The sequence below is a fragment of the Peromyscus maniculatus genome, chromosome 20 (genome assembly GCF_049852395.1).
Source record: "Peromyscus maniculatus bairdii isolate BWxNUB_F1_BW_parent chromosome 20, HU_Pman_BW_mat_3.1, whole genome shotgun sequence".
NCBI lineage: Eukaryota > Metazoa > Chordata > Mammalia > Rodentia > Cricetidae > Peromyscus > Peromyscus maniculatus.
In genome coordinates this window covers 67731965-67748057 of record NC_134871.1, presented here as the reverse complement: position 1 = coordinate 67748057, position 16093 = coordinate 67731965, and the positions used below count along the sequence as shown (strand labels likewise).

General features: G+C 43.7%; 2 protein-coding genes and 1 pseudogene across 15 annotated transcripts in view; 1 reads left to right on the top strand and 2 right to left on the bottom strand.

Moving 5' to 3' along the window:
* Positions 1–7464, bottom strand: part of Pfkm (phosphofructokinase, muscle) — a 46566-nt gene extending 39102 nt beyond the window's left edge. The window contains exons 1-3 of one of the 4 annotated variants that reach the window (XM_015993235.3): positions 7220–7464; positions 6321–6411; positions 5619–5735 (exon numbers count right to left, since the gene is read on the bottom strand). In XM_015993235.3, the coding sequence (XP_015848721.1) occupies positions 5619–5735; positions 6321–6402 (199 nt within the window). In that variant the 5' untranslated portion in view covers positions 6403–6411; positions 7220–7464. Of the gene's footprint in view, positions 1–5618; positions 5736–6320; positions 6412–7039 lie in introns of all 4 variants that reach the window. The other 3 variants (XM_076556704.1, XM_076556706.1, XM_076556705.1) reach the window with 3 other exon arrangements.
* Senp1 (SUMO specific peptidase 1) overlaps positions 7381–16093 on the top strand; it is a 67619-nt gene continuing 58906 nt past the window's right edge. For 2 of the 11 annotated variants that reach the window (XM_076556710.1, XM_006974355.4), the window contains exons 1-3: positions 7381–7509; positions 13786–13833; positions 15387–15517. In XM_076556710.1, the coding sequence (XP_076412825.1) occupies positions 13830–13833; positions 15387–15517 (135 nt within the window). In that variant the 5' untranslated portion in view covers positions 7381–7509; positions 13786–13829. Of the gene's footprint in view, positions 8138–10394; positions 10531–11666; positions 11750–12837; positions 13001–13785; positions 13834–15386; positions 15518–16093 lie in introns of those variants that run through there. The other 9 variants (XM_076556709.1, XM_042264765.2, XM_015993239.3 and 6 more) reach the window with 8 other exon arrangements.
* On the bottom strand, positions 9867–10367 carry LOC102923589 (sorting nexin-3 pseudogene; annotated as a pseudogene).

Genomic DNA, 16093 nt, shown 5'->3' with positions numbered 1-16093 from the left:
CAGCAGCAGCAGTGCTCCAGACTGAATGGTGGAGACTCACTGGAGGCCAGCCCAAGCTCCCAGCAGCAGGGTGAAGCGTAGGGCTGCCCTGAGGGCAGCAATCAGCCATGCAAACCCCCGGACTGGAGTGCCGAATGCAGAGTCACCAGCAGGGCAGGTAATGGGTTCTGAGGAAGCCACGGCTCATAGTGGCTGGGAGGAGGTTTGAGCCCTTGTGATGTGAGGAGGTTGAGAGCTGGGGCCTCAGGACACAGGGTCCCTGGGCTGACGGTCCGGAGATGAGAAATGGACCAGAACTGTAAAAATGAGCAGGCTTGGAGCCAGCAGCTAAAGTCACGCCACTTCTGTTTGCTGGTGGTGAACAAATGCATGGCTCCTTTAAGGATCATGCTGGCTGCATGGAGGTCTCTTTTGAAGAGGCCTGCACCACGCTAACTGTGGCACCAGCAGCTTTTGCCTAGGGTAAGGCTGAGAGTGAGACTTCAGAGACACTGGTTTAAAACGAATTGTATTCAAGGGAATCAAAAAAAAGAAAAAAGGTTTGGTTATAATGGGAGTCCTCATATTTGGAGCTGTTTGCTTCAGAGTCATTATGACTTGGATTGCTATACAGGGACTTCAGGGCAGCTGATGAGCCAAGCCCTGATTTTGAGTGCTCAGAGGAACTTTAAGGCTGGTACCAGAACTGTCTTTTTGAACTTTTGAGACTTCAGAAATGAGATGGGCCAGGCGGTGGTAGCGCACGCCTTTAATCCCAGCACTTGGGAGGCAGAGGCAGGTGGATCTCTGTGAGTTCAAGGCCAGCCGGGGCTACAGAGTGAGTTCCAGGACAGGCTCCAAAGCTACACAGAGAAACCCTGTCTTGAAAAACCAAAAGAAAGAAAGAAAGGAAGAAAGGAAGACAGAAAGAAAGAAAGAAAGAAAGAAAGAAAGAAAGAAAGAAAGAAAGAAAGAAAGAAAGAAAGAAAGAAATGAATGGACAGGAGTGGTTCAATTGTAATGGAACTGTTTTGTGTATGCATATATACTTTATTAACTGTGGTGACTCATGAAACTTTTGTGTAAAAATGGGACTGTTTGGTGTAAGTATAGAGAAATTTGTTTTTTCTACCCAGGCTTAAGATGCAGGTGAAAAAATTATAAAGAAAGGGAGGAGTAATATTCCTCAGTCTCTTTAATTCTTTAAAAAATATATTTTCAGGCTGGGGAGATGGCTCAGAGGTTAAGAGCACTGCTTGTTCTTCCAAAGGTCCTGAGTTCAATTCCCAGCAACCACATGGTGGCTCACAACCATCTGTAATGAGATCTAGTGCCCTCTGCAGGCCTGCAGGGATATGTGCAGACAGAACACTGTATATATAATAAATAAATCAATATATATATATATACATATATATATACATATATATATATATATTCTTGTCCCTTGAGTAGATTAATTGCAGCCTATATTAATGTACACAATTTTTGTTAGCAAAAATTGTAAATAGTTCTATTGAGAGTTTGCTTTTGGATGTAAGTTTGTAAGACCTATAATTGTGTACAGTAATGTTTATTCTAGAATTATGCTAACCTGTTAATGTTAATGGTGATGCTAAGGAGTCTTTAGATTTGATGAGGCTGCACAGAAGTTTATTGATTTATTTGATGTGGTTGCATCAAGAGTTTATTGACTTAAAAAGGGGCTTGGTGCAGCTAAGAGTGCTATAGACATCTTAGACCCATTCAAAAAGGCCATCTATCTTTATCATCTTCTACTCCTTTACTGGGAGGTGTGGCAGTCATAGGGAACAGGAGTAGTGCTGTGGTAATTCCAGCTACTTGCAAGCTCTTAGTGGAAAAGCATTTTCAGAGCTGTATAGGGTTAAGCCCTGCACCCTTCCCTGCCAGAGGCTGGTAGTCAGAGACAAGTATGTCCTTTTTGCTAGCTGTCAACCTAACACTGAGTACACTTGGTAGAAAGTGTATCTCAAAGACGGGAAAGGCTGTCTAGTGAAGAAGGCAACCTAAGACAGGCACAGTCCATCTGAGAAGTCTGAGGGGCTCTTTATATTATTAAGAAGAGGGACCTGTGGGAGCCCACAGAGTCTTCCTAGTGAAAACTTACTCAGTGTCAGAGAATCTGATCTTGCTTTACCCAGCAGGGCTGCGTAAGGAGATGATTTGGCCACGGAAATGTTTACCAGGTGTTTGGAAGGGTCTACACTTGGTTGTACAGTGTGCTTTGATCTTGCAAGGGGAAGGTCTTTTGCCTCTCCTGTTGGCATATTATAAAAAGCCCTTTCCAATAAAGGACAAGCCTGGTGGGTATTGACCCAGGTCCTCCTGGAGCGATTCTGTGTTTCTTTCTTCTCGTTGGCTAGGTCTATTTTTCTATCTATCACTTTTATGTGTGTGTGTGTGTTTCTTGAGACAGTGTTTCTCTGTGTAGCTTTTCCTGGATCTTGCTCTGTAAACCAGGCTGGCCTTGAACTCACAAAGATCTGCCTGCCTCTGCCTTCCGAGTGCTGGGATTAAAGGCGTGCGCCAACACCGCCCGACCTATCTATCAATTCTTAATTCCTCTCTCTTCTACCTAAGAACTCTTCAAAAGGTGGGAGCAGGTTAGAGCTGGACTCCCACAGAGTCTCACATGAGGTGAGTATTAGGTATAGAGCAAACAAGAATGGGAAATTCAGGAGTGATGCGGCACCTGGAAACAACCTGAACATATTCACTGGTAGAGCAAAGCTGCTGGCTGGAGTTACTGTTTGGTGCTAGCTGCTGACTGTGTATGGGCAAAGCAAGTCAGATTAAAGGAACATTCACAGTTGCCAAATCGGTACCCCACGCATTTGAATAAGTTTATATTCTTGGATATAAGCTATTTTTGTATACTGGATATACTAAGAAGACAGCATTAGGTTTGAGATCATGTGGGATAATGGTCCCTGCATCCATGCTATACCTATCCAGACAGCCTAAGCACTTGCCTGGCACCACTAATTTCTACATCTCTATGGGATCTTTAGAAATTCAATATTATGAATCAGCATCACCAACCTCTTAACTTATATGCAATTTCATATATCGCCTTTCCTGGAACGTTGGCTCCTGAGGAATAGGGAAAGCATCTAGTTCATTTTCTCATCTTCTATTGAGTCTAATACAAGGAGTTCAGATAGCACGTTCTCAAAAAGTATGAATAAATATTGTTATCTATTGCCCAGGCCCTCAAATAGTTAATTCAATTGTTAACCTCTATTTTAAATTTTATTTTACTATTATGTGTATGGGTGTTTTGGCTTCATGTATGTGTGCACCACATGTATGCACTATCTATGGAGGCCAGAAAAGGGTGTCAGATCCTCAGGAGCTGTAATTACAGGCTGTTGTTAGCTACCATGTGGACTCGGAATCAAACCAGGATCCTCTGGAAGAACAGCTAGTGCTCATAACTGATGAGCCATCTCTCTAGACCCCAATTTTTAACTTCCCAAGGAAAACTTTTTAGCCCTAAATTCCTTCTGGAATTTGAGCTAAATAATTTCTAGGACTTTTCTGAACTGTAAGTATTAGAATAATGATAAGTCATATGTCTATCTATCTGTCTACAAACTTACACATACATACACACATAAATGGGAGGAGTCAGTGTGATTAGCACAAATGTCATGATGAAATGCATTATTTTGTATTCTAACTTTATGAAATAATTTAAAAACTCTTGGTAGATCAGCAGGTTGATTGGGTTAAGTACACATACAGGCAATTAGTAAACATACCTCTGGACATGTCTGTGAGGGTGCTTGCAGAGAGTGTTATTAAGAAGGGAAAGCTGGTGCTGTGTGTTGCTGGCACCATCGAATAGGCTAGAATCCTGGGCAGAATAAGAGGGAGGAGAGATGGGGGGCGAGCAGAAGTACAGGCTTAACTCCCAACCTCCAGTCCCCTGATGTGAATTGCTCTCCCCATGTGTCCTCCCCAGGAAAGTAGACTGAAACATATGAAACTGTGAGTAGAAATAATCTTTCTTCCCTTAAGTTATTTGGCAAGAGCATTTTGTTACAGCAACAGAAAAACACAGCACGTTTTATAACATATCGTTTGTAATATGTCACTGGCTCACAGTGGAAACTAAACAAGTATTTTCAGTGAACTGGTTCCAATAAAGATATATTAGTTGAGAAGAGACATATAGATAGATGCTTTTAAAATTTAATATGAAGTATTGGTGAGTTGAATCTTCATTAAAATATACAAGAGAAACCCGTTGTTCAATTTTTCCCAGGATAAAATTTAGTGTCTTTGGAATCATTTTGTAACATAATAACTCTTTAATTTAATCTATTAATTGAAGTTTCACCAGTTTTTTTTTTGTTTTGTTTTGTTTTGCTTGCTTGTTTTGTTTTTTCAAGACAGGGTTTCTCTGTGTAGCTTTGGCTGTCCTGGAATTTGCTCTGTAGACCAGGCTGGTCTCGAACTCACAGAGATCCACCTGCCTCTGACCCATGAGTGCTGAGATTAAAGGTAGAAGTTTAACATTTTTATATTTTATATTTATATTTTACTAACAATAGGGAAGTCAGATTAAATAGTTTATAGGAACATGGTAGTCAAATGACTTAACATCGCTATGGCCTGGAAATAATTTGATGACATTTTGTGTATGCGCTAACAAATAAAGCTTGCCTGAAGATCAGAGGGCAAAGCCAGCCACTAGCTAGCCATAGAGGCCAGGCAGTGGTGGCACACACCTTTGCTCCCAGCACTTGGAATCTCATGACTTTACTTCCAGCACAAGGGAGGTAGAGGCAGGAAGAGATATGGCTGGGCGGAGAAAGGAATATAAGGCGGGAGGAGAAAGGAGCTCAATCTTTTCAGCCGAGGAGTTGGTGAGGTGAGAGGTGGCTGTGGCTTGTTCCTTTGTCTCTCTGATCTTTCAGCATTTACCCCCATATCTGGCTCCGGGTTTTTCATTAAGACCAATTAGGATTCGTGCTACATTTTGAGTGTACCTCTCAAGGTTTCATGTGTTGAAAATGTGGTATTCAGTGCAGCAATGTTAGGAACAGGTGAAATCTTGAGAGTGGGGTCTGGTGGAAGGTAATTACGTTACTGGAGGTACTGACCTGGGAAGTAATGGATGGGGTTCCTGTGGACCCCAGTTAGTTCTTGTGAAAGAAAGATGTTACAAAATAGACAAACCGGCCCCTCCCCCACTATCTGGCTTCTGTTTCATTACGTGATCTCTCTTTCTTGCTTAGGATCTTGCTATGATGTGGCTCAGCCAAGGGAATCCTTGGCAGAGGCCAAACAAAAGAAGTTGCCCACTTTTGGGCTTCGAGTTTCCTAAGCTGTGAACAAAATCTCTTTGTTTTATACATTACTCAGCCTTGAGTAATTTTGTTACAGCAACAGAAAAACAAAAGTAAGACAAATATTGAGGAAATGAAAAAGAACTATTCTTCTTTCTACAGTTTTTCTCTCGCTCTTCCTCTCTCTCTCCATACACACTTTCCCCCTTGTGTCTTAAATTTAAACTTTGGCCTACTGTGACTCATAATACTATGAATAAAACTTTTGCTATCCAATACCTCTTTTCACACCCATCCACATTGTTTACCCACATGCCTCACCAGTTTCAAGAACAGGTCCCATGGTGTTTGGCTCATCCACAGTTTCTAGTATCTTGACGAGATCTGTCTTTGGATGTTGCGTTGATATGATCACGTTGGAAGCTGAAGCTTCCTCATCTGAGAAGCAATAGCTGTAGGTCACCCTCAGGGTGGGACTCAGGGAGAGGATGCTCTTTACACATTTATTTTGCCTAAGAGGCTTAGCTAGCAAAACCTCCCTTTCCATAAATACAGTGAAAAAGATTAAAAGAAGTGATGATTGTTTTCAATAAATAACTAGTTTACCTCCAGAAGATTCGAGTCTTTGATAATAACAGAGGCAAAGCAGAACATATTACTACCGATTAGAGTAGAAAACCACTTTTCTCTGGGCCTTGACTTACATATTTGGGGGTTCCTATTAGAGTAACAACAAGGACTCCCACAAATGAGCCCAGACAGATTAGAATAATCCATAAATTAAATAGAAATCAACACCCACCCCATGTTCCACAAATCTTATTCTGACTCAACTCCCCAAGTCTTCCTTATTTGTCTGGGATAAGGATAACATCTCTCTTATAAAGAAAAGAAATAACACAAACTAGGAATAGAAGTAAATAGGTCAGTTCACCCCTTAAGTCTATAATTATACCAGAAGTTCTCATCCTGTATAGCTCCAAGAAAACCTGTCCCCCGTCACTGTAGCATAATTAATGATACCTGTGCTCTCAGTAGTCCTGACTACTCGGCGAGACTGAATCACACACATGAAAAATTTCACATGAAATTCCTCTTTATGCATGGCTATTTCCTAGAAATAAAAAGTTTAATCCAATAAATAGATCTGTGGAATAATTAAAGTCTCAAATGTTGACATAGTCTAGGCATACTTAATACTACCAAGTTTTAGGACTTAGTCACATAAAAACACCAGTATATAAGGTGATCTAAATGATCTACTTTTATATATACAAATCAGGATCCCTGAATAAGCAAGTTCGCCTCCTTCCCTTTTCCAGTGGCTGAGAGTATGGGAAAGGCTGGAGGTTCCAGAGCTTTTCCCTACTTCAGGGCTGAATTCAGACAGGCAATCAACTGGGTCTAGAATACCTATTCTGAAGCACCTCTTCAAGGCGTCTGAGCCTCAGGCCTACTAAATTAAGGAGCTTGGTAAATAATCTGAATGAACAAACTTATTTCTTCTCCATTATTCTCTCTTAAAAAGTCTGGCATGATTACATGTTTAACACCTCTGGTGAGCCCCATTAGAAATCACTGTTTTAAATTCCTCCACTTATGTAAGGTTCTGCGTGTTGTCGGAGTCTAAGCCTAGGTGTCCCCAAAGTTTCTCTTCCCAGTCTCTGGTCTCTCCCCAGCCCCACTTCCTGTGATCAGACAAGATGCACACTAATTTCCAGAAGATATAGTTGGAAACAGACTTAAGATCTCAAATCCTCATTTGTCAAGGAAGGGAGAACAAATCCAGGACCACAGCGAAAAGCTACCATGGAAACCTGAGCATGAAGAGGAAAAAAAAAAAAAAAAATCAACGAACGGAACCAGAAGACAGCGGGTAAGGGAGCCGAGGGACAGAGAAAAGCGAAGGACGGCGGACGCACTAACTGTACTCCAAGTGTGAGAAAGAGAAAAGGCCGCGTCTGGGGTGACGGGGCGATTAGGACTAGACTCAAACGCTCCCTTGGCTCCTCAGGCCCGGCCACCGCGCGCAGGCGTCCCACGAGCCCGTAACTCTCCGCTCTCTGACCTCCTGCCCCACCCCCTCCCCTCCTCGGCGGCTGCTTCGCCGTCTTCCGGTGCTATAAAGACGGTTCCGGTTCACGGAGGTTCCCGGGCTTTGCGTTCCGCGCCCGGCCGGAAACTCCTTTGCCGAGCAGCCGGTTCCGGTTCGGTGAGTGGCGGCGGGAAACTGGGGGAGGGGTGAGGATGGAGGGAGACTGGGCCGGGAGGCTGTGTCGGACCGGGCCCGCCAGCCTCGGCTGGGCTGAGCGGAAGCGAGGACCGCGGTGGGGACAGGGCTTTCTCTTCCGCCCCGCCCCCTGGGACCACCTCCACTCCCCCCTGCTGTCCGGGGGCGGCTGTCTGGCCCGGGGCTGGTAGCTGGGCTCGCCCAGGCCGCCCTTTCAGGCCTCTGGCTCCCGACCCTCCGCCCAGAGGCCACAGCAGGCCCTTCTCAGCGCCCGGCTCCCCTGGTCCACGGAGAAGAGGCCGGTTGGGAGTCCAGGAGTTTCCCGCCAGAGCAGGGTCCTCTCCCAGGGAGAGCTGTTTTCACCAAGGAAGTTCCGCTTTCCATCCCCACCTGCTTCACCTCTCCTCTTCCCCGAGACCCGACTGATACTTCTCGACTACTTCTGTGTCTCACGCAAACAGTTCTCCAACTCTTTTTACCCTGTGGTATATTTCCCCGAGGTGTGATACCGCTAGTGCCACCACCAGAGAGAAGCGTCTGGACCCCTCTGCACAGGTTATGAAACCCCCCTTAACGGCCACAGTTTTCTTACCTGGCTCATCTCATCTTGGTAATTGTCTCGAACCTTTTCTTCTTATATCCTAACGTGATCTTTCTGGATATGTGCTAGGTTTCTCTGGTCTTGAGCTTGGTGATTTCTGTTTTATCAGTACCTCGACAGTTTTTCTGTTATCTTGTTGGCAATAACTTGCTCCTTTATCACTTTAAACTCACACTTGTTAAAATTATGTAGTTCATGTGGCATACTTAATTGTGTTGGGAGTGGTGGTGATTCTTGTAAAAATGTATGTCGTCTTTTATAGTCTGCCAACTCTTTGACTTAAGGTTTTCGTTGGAATCGGAAATTCTGGATGAAGTAGAACATGCATAAGTATTCTTCATGAAGATAATTTGTGTTCAGAACTCTTGCTGACATTGTGGATCACACCGACTTTGAGGTTACAGTGACACTTAATGAATGAACCTTAGCGTTCCTGTTAGACTGCCTGCCCTCCCCTCCCTTTTAGAGCTTGGTTCATTTTATCCGATTTATTCAGTTAATTATCCCAACTGCAAACGGGGATATCCTGTCACTCAGCTGTTGAACTGAGTCTAGAGAGGGAGTGGATGAGTATACAAACAGGTTCTGCCACTTGTGGCTGAGGTGATGTAATTTCTTTTCTTTCACTGACTTCTTTGCTGTATCTGGGAACACATCTGGCATCCTCTACTGGTCTGTGAATTTTGTTGTTGTTGTTTTGTTTTTTTGAGACAGGGTTTCTCTGGATAACAGTCCTGGTTGTCCTGAAACTCACTCTGTAGACCAGGCTGGCCTTGAACTCACAGAGATCCGCCTGCCCCTGCCTCCTGAGTGCTGGGATTAAAGGTGTGTGCATCACACTTGGCTTGCCTGTGAACTTCTAAGTGGCAAAGACCAGATCTTACTTGTATTTGTATCCCAGCATTCCACACTTAGTATAGAAAGTATATGTATGAAAGAAGTTAAATACTGTTTAAAGCTGTAGAATGTCATGGTGCTTAAGGTGTTAGTTTAGTTGGTTTATCATTTTATATTCTGTTGCAGTCAAGACTTCACCTCCCCCCCCCCCAGGTTTCTCTTTCACTTGTGTTCCACATTAATAACTAGCTACTTAATATTCTTTCTGTAAACTAAATGACTGATGCATACTAGGGATGAATTATTAGAATGATTTTCTTTTTCTTTTTGCATTTCAACTTTTATTTGAAAACAACTTAAATTTTTAGACAAATGATTTTAGTATATAAATTTGATGTTGTTTTTATACAGAATATAAAGATTTCCTTCATTAATCTTCCATGCGAAGGGGGTTACAGGCCCGAAGAAAGACACACTCTGCAGACAAAGCACACCTCGTGTGTGTGGCCCTGGAGACAAACGGTCGCTGTGCTCCTGCACGTAAATGAGGACCGAGTGGAGGCATCACACAGTAGGGGGATGTTCTAGTCAGTCGGATTCCAGAAGGAACAAGACACAGAACCTGCAGATAAGACCAAGTCAGCAACTTTAGTGAGGCACTCGGGTTCTAGGGGCTTGTGAGGCTACAGTGTGCACAGGGACACGGCAGGGCAGAGCTAGCAGAGAGGCTCAACGAGGGCGTTCCACTAAAGCAAATGAACTAAGGGAAATGACAGGGAGTGTGTGTTAGTATACCCAGGCAGGTGGACCAGTGTCTGTGCAGCATGCTAAGTTAGTTACAACTTTTTCATTGGTGTGGATGAATCGTTAATGGTCTTGTTTCTGCCTCTTCTGTCCAAACTCAGGCATGTCTTACTTTAGATGGAGTATAACTTTTATCTATTATTTCATCCTGTAAAAACATGTGAAGACAGCGCTCATTCTGGGCCAGAGGATGACCAGCGACCTTGTTTATAAACTGTTCCAGGCCCTGCTTCCTTTCCTCGATGAAATTATCATCAAATATTCCATCATCTCCTCTAAAAGGAAGCTGCCATCTCAGGGAGCGGGGGAACTACCACCTTGCTCTCTCTTTCTAGTTCACTTCGAGACCATTCCAAGTCACTGTATCTCCTTCTAACAGTAGATTCCTTCAGCTTGAAGACAGGAAGATTTGTCTTGACCCTGTGAGGTGGCCCCGGCCCACCCCCACAGCCTACGGGTTGCTCACGTGGATCTCCAGGAAGTTGCTGGGCGGTCTGTAGGCGTCGTCATTCAGGTTCTGCGGCTTGGGCTTGGTGATCTCGGTCTCCGCCATTTCGCTGTCGCCGCGGCAGCTGCGGGCTCTCTTCATCGCCTCCATCTTCTGCCAACGCCGCCGCCCGCTGCCGATTTTCTTTTTCTTTTACCCGAGATAGGGTTTCTCTGTGTAGTCTTGGCTATCCTGGAGTTCACTCTGTAGACCAGAATAGCTTCAAACTTACAGAAGTCTGCCTGCCTCTGCCTCCTGAGTGCTGAGATTAAAGGTATGTGTCACCACTACCCAGCAAGAAAGAAAGATTTTCTTAAAAGGAGAAATTGTCTTCTTTGCTAGAATTTGAAGACATCTAAGGTTCCTTATCTAGGACTTCATGCAGAATCTTTTTTTTTTTTTTTTTTTTAATTTTGAGACAGGGTTTCTCTGTGTAGCTTTGGGCATTTCCTGGAACTCTCTTTGTAGACCAGGCTGGCCTGGAGCTCTGAGATCTGCCTGGCTCTGCCTCCCTGAGTGCTGGGATTAAAGGCGTGCGCCACCACTGCCTGGCCGCTGTTTGTTTTTTAAATCTCTTATTCCAACACCATTATGAATGAAGGTACCAGCACACCACAGAAGCAAGGTGTATGTGTATTAAGGTATAAATGTGGAGCTTTAGTCATCTACAGATAGAAGCCATGATCGAGTACCCAAAGCTAGCTGGAGGTTATTTTTCGGTTGCCCAGCCGAGTCTCTGAATGGGATGTTTGAGGATTGAAGCTGTGCTGTGCTCCAGATGTGCGCTTGCCCCATCTGTGTGAGTTCATGCAAGTCACTGAACTTTTCTGAATTACTCATATCTAGAGTGTTTTCCCCCTGCACATCTCCAAAATGAAAAGGAAATGAACTGGGATAGTTCTACTGGACACCAGAGGGTTTGTTTCTTTCTTTTTGAGAGAGCATCTCGCTGTATATTCCAGAGCGGCCGCAAACTCGAAATCTTTCTGCCTTCTAAGGTCTGGATACCCTATTCTTAAATTGGTTGTCTTCTCCTCCTCCTCTTCCTCCTCCACCTTCCTTCTTCTTCTTTCTTCCTCTTCATTTTCTCTATGTAACAGCTCTGGCTGTCCTGGAACTTTCTTTCTTTCTTTTTTTTTTTGGCTAGACAGGGTTTCTCTGTGTAGCTTTGGAGCCTGTCCTGGAACTCGCTCTGTAGACCAGGCTGGCCTCGAACTCACAGAGATCCACCTGCCTCTGCCTCCTGAGTGCTGGGATTAAAGGTGTGGCCCCCACCACCTGGCTTGGCATTCTTTTTTAAAAAAGGTGTGTGGGGTGGGCTAATCACAATTAGAAGGTGACCTTGGTTGGTAGGATTCCCCTCCCCCCCACATTAATCTGGACCCTAAAAAAATTCTTCCCTAAGGCAGGAGGAATAGCAGGAGGTTAAGCTCTCTGGCTGCTCTTCCAGAGGACCTAGGATCAACTCCCTCCACCCACATGGTGGCTCACAAGTATGCATAACTCCAGTTCTGGGGGATCTGATGGCCTCTTCTGATCTCCACAGGCTCTAGGCATGCACATGGTACACAGGCAAATATTCATACACATAAAATAAAATAATCTTAAAAAAAAAAGAATTCTACCCTATTAAAATAAAAAGGGGAAGATAGCCTGCAGAAATTCTAAAGAGAAGCTTTTTGCTACGTTGAGCATTTAGAAATAGTTGAAACCTAAATCTTAAGTTTTAAACCTTCCGGGGAATCTTTCCTGGCAGGCCCAGGCACTCTGCTCACTGAGGCAGCCTTCCTTGTAAGCTCTTTGTCGTTGGGACCATTGAGAAAGTCTGTTGACATCACATAGTCCCTTGACTACTTTGAGGATTCAGGAGGACTGTGGACCTGATGATCAAGTGCTCAGTCTTAACTACGCCACTGAAAGTGGGTTATGTTATTTAAGTAGCTCCGAGCAGTTAGGCTCTTAACTACCCCAACCCTTTTCTGGGAAAATTCATTATCTGTAACTTCACTTTCTGCAGTTGCAGCTACAATCAACCGTATTTAGAAAATAAACGGGAAATTCTCTATTTTGAGACAGACAATATAGGAACACATACACACAGAGTATGTGTTTCACTGTGTGGCTCTAGCTGGCCTAGAACTCACTCTGTAGACCAGGCTGGTCTCAAACTCACAGAGATCTGCCTGCCTCTGCCTCTCAAACTGTTCTGTTTTTATTACTGTTGTTAATCTCTTGTTCTAATTTAAATTAAACTTTCCCAGGTGTATATAGGAAGTGTGTGCACAGTTCAGTACCACTTGCTGTTTCAGACAGTTGTGTTCCGAGGCTCGGAGTCAACACAAGCAGACACAAGGAGTTACCACAAAGCAAGACTTCATGCAGGGCGCACAAAAGAAGAGGGGAAGGGGTGGGGCTAATCAGTCAGGGCCGCAGAACAGACCGAGGGGCTGAACTGCCACCCCAAATGCCAGTTGAAGCAAGTATTTAAGCATAAAAATCACAAACATTTGTTGCCAGGTTATAATTTTCACCAGTCAGAATTCAAAGATTAGGGGCTTCCTGAATGTTCCATCAGATAGACAATGCAAGCCTTTCAGAACAGCCAATCAGATTCATTTGTCCTATCTGTTGTTGGGAACAGCCATGTTTCTAGAGAACTGTGCTTTAAGGAGGAGATGGGTCAGCTATCGGAAGTTTCCCAGCTCCCCTGGGCTTGGGGACCTGAACTTTATTTCACCCTACAGGTAAAATGGAGTCTGAAGGCAAAATACTTAAGACAAGGTGCTTCTGCCTGTTCCCAGCAAGACATATACCGGGAGCCTTGCAACATACCTCCTGTGTGAGGGGGACCTCTGTATAGATAGAGGAGCTTTGGTTTAAGCTGGTTTGATTTGGTTTGGTTGGTTGGTTTGGCACTAGGAGTGAATAAAGGACCTTGTATATGCTATGCAAGGGTTCACCACCGAGCTGTGTTCCCACCCTGGTTTTCAGCGGTTTGATGGATAATGTTGGAGGGGGTGGCAGAGGAGGAGTGTGCCTTGTACAACTGAAAGTGTTCCTTGACTGCACTCAGTAATTCTTGTCATTTTGTTGTCCGCTAACACGATTTACAGAAGAGAATCTTAGGGTCAGAAAATCGGTCACTTGCTGAGAAAATGTTTTACTATGAGGTAATAGGAAAAGCAGTGGAGTAGGAAGAATTCCTAGTTGTAATTTCATTGCAGTCACTAACTGTCTGATTTTTATCCACATGGTTCAGTCTCCTGAGGGTTGGCTTCTTGATTTCTGCTTTGATGACCTGTGGTTCTCGGGCTGTCTGTACCTGCTGTCTAATGCAGAGTAGTTTGCAGCAGGGTTTGTAAACACCTCAGACCGATTGTATTTTTCAGTTTTTTTCTCAACAGATCAATAGCCTTTGCCATTTTTCTCCATTAATGACATAAATGTCACATCTGTGTAAGTTCCTGTTATAATATTTGAACTAGATGCTTCATGGTGTAATATTTATGTTTTGTGTTTTCTTTTATAGGATTTTGTATCTTTGCTAAAGTCAGTGATGTAAAAAGACCTGAAATGGGTAAGACTAACTAAAGCGGTCATTCAGCCCTCTTGGTTACTGACTAGTTAGGCTGGAGGGAAAGATCGAGTTTTCCAAGTATTTGCTAAGTTTGTGTCTTTGTGCATAGTAATAATATTACAAGATCTTAGTCCTAATTAAATACTACCATATACTCAGCATTCTTTTCCTTTTGTTAATACATTGCTTACAGAATCATTTAAGATCATTTTCTTATTCATTGAAAAAACAAATGCACACTAGCAGTATTTATTATGTCTGCTATGTATCTACTCCAAGTACTTAATTTACGTTAATTCATTTCATTACCGAATAGTGTGTACAAAATATGCAGGATTGTAAAAACAGTGTTTCAATACGGAGAGTGAGATGCAGGTTTGGAAACCTGCTGGGAGTCATACACTGTATCCAGCAGAGTTCAGGCCCTGTTCTGTAGTACTGGGGCTCACTGCCTCCTGTAGGATAAGGAATCTGAGGAAGGAAAATAGTTGATGTCGCTAGTGATATAGAAACTTTGCAATCAGAACGTTTCCCCATTCTATTCACAGCATTTTATCTGTAAAGGAGCTCGGTGTACAGAAATAGCAGCTGGTTTAGGAATAAGTTGAAATGGCTGCATCCATGATTTCTTTAACTTCACCTTAACCTTTTCTTTACTTTTCCTCCATGCCTCCCCCCCCCCATGCACTCTCTTCTTTTCTTGGTCCTCCCTCTCCCTCTCCTCATCTGTTTCCACTTTCTCATGGCTGCTGTCAGTGTGAGTCACTGAGCTCTTGTCTCAGCTCTTTATGGTACAGATGTTTCTGAAGTCAGATTCTGCCATGGTACTGTGGCCATTGAGATGAGATGATACAAAGAGCCATATGAATAAATTTACTTTATTTTACAGCAAAATCAAGTGGATTGAGTTTTTAATGGCTGGTATGTGGGGGGAGGGTACATGACATATATGTGTAGGTATGCTTGCCCAAAGGGGATTTTGAATATCCTGTCTGTCTTATTCCGTTAAGACGGACTAACACTGACCTGGAAGCTTACTGTTTTGGCTAGGTTCGATGACTGGTCAGTGTGCTCCCAGAATCTGCCTGTTTCTACCCCACAGTGCTGGGGTTACAGGCAGACACAGCCAGGTCTACAGTTTACATGGGGGCTGGGATTCAAACAGGTCTCCCACTTGTCCAGTGAGCACTCCTACCCACGGAGCCGTCTTCCCGACTCCTGGCTCAGGTTTAAGGCACTGTTCTGAGTGAGGAGAGGAAATGAACCAGTATGAACAGTTTTTTGGTTTTTTTTTTTTGGTTTTTTGTTTTTTTTTGGTTTTTTGAGACAGGGTTTCTCTGTGTAGCTTTGCGCCTTTCCTGGAGCTCACTTGGTAGCCCAGGCTGGCCTCGAACTCACAGAGATTCGCCTGGCTCTGCCTCCCGAGTGCTGGGATTAAAGGCGTGCGCTACCACCGCCCGGCGAGAATCACTTTTATTAGGTGAAAAGATTGACTCGTAGGAAACTATTATTGGAAGGTTGTGTGACTTGGATCTAATCTGGACTCTCCCTAGACGATACTGCTGACGGGATGAAGATGGATGCTGGAGAAGTGACTTTAGTGAACCACAACTCCACCTTCAAAACTCATCTCCTGCCACAGTCATGTTTTCCAGAGGACCAGCTTTCACTTTCTGACCAGCAGGTTAGGAATAATTTTTTCCCTTTAATAAACTAATTGTTTTGTTCATTATAAATATTCATCTGATACAGTTTGAATGCCACACTAAAAAAATCCAAACATGTGAACTTTTTAGAATAAATAATTTTAGTGTTTGAATTTCTGCTTGGTTTAAGATAAGAAAGTTAAAACAAAACAGATGATATATGAATTAAGAATAATATTTTTTAGAAAGCTCTTCATGGTTCCTCTGGATATTAAACTGTTGACACATAGATCTCTGTTCTTTTAAACTAGGTCTTAAAATCACTAAGCATTAGCTTGAGGCGGGCGGGTGCACAGCCATTCAGAGCACATCCATCACAGAGCTTGGCTGTGATGTATGTAATCCATAGTGTTTCAAGGTCTGGCCCAGAACGCAGCATGTGCATTGCCGGGGGCCTGGTGGCAATGCAGAGTCTTGTGTCTACCGCTGGAACAGAGCTGTACTGTAAAAGCATCCCTAGCTGACTTGTATGCATGCTAAAGTAACAGGACCACTGCTGGGAAGCAGCCTTGGGCCAGAGAGATGGCTCAGCAGATCCAGGCACTTGCTGCCAA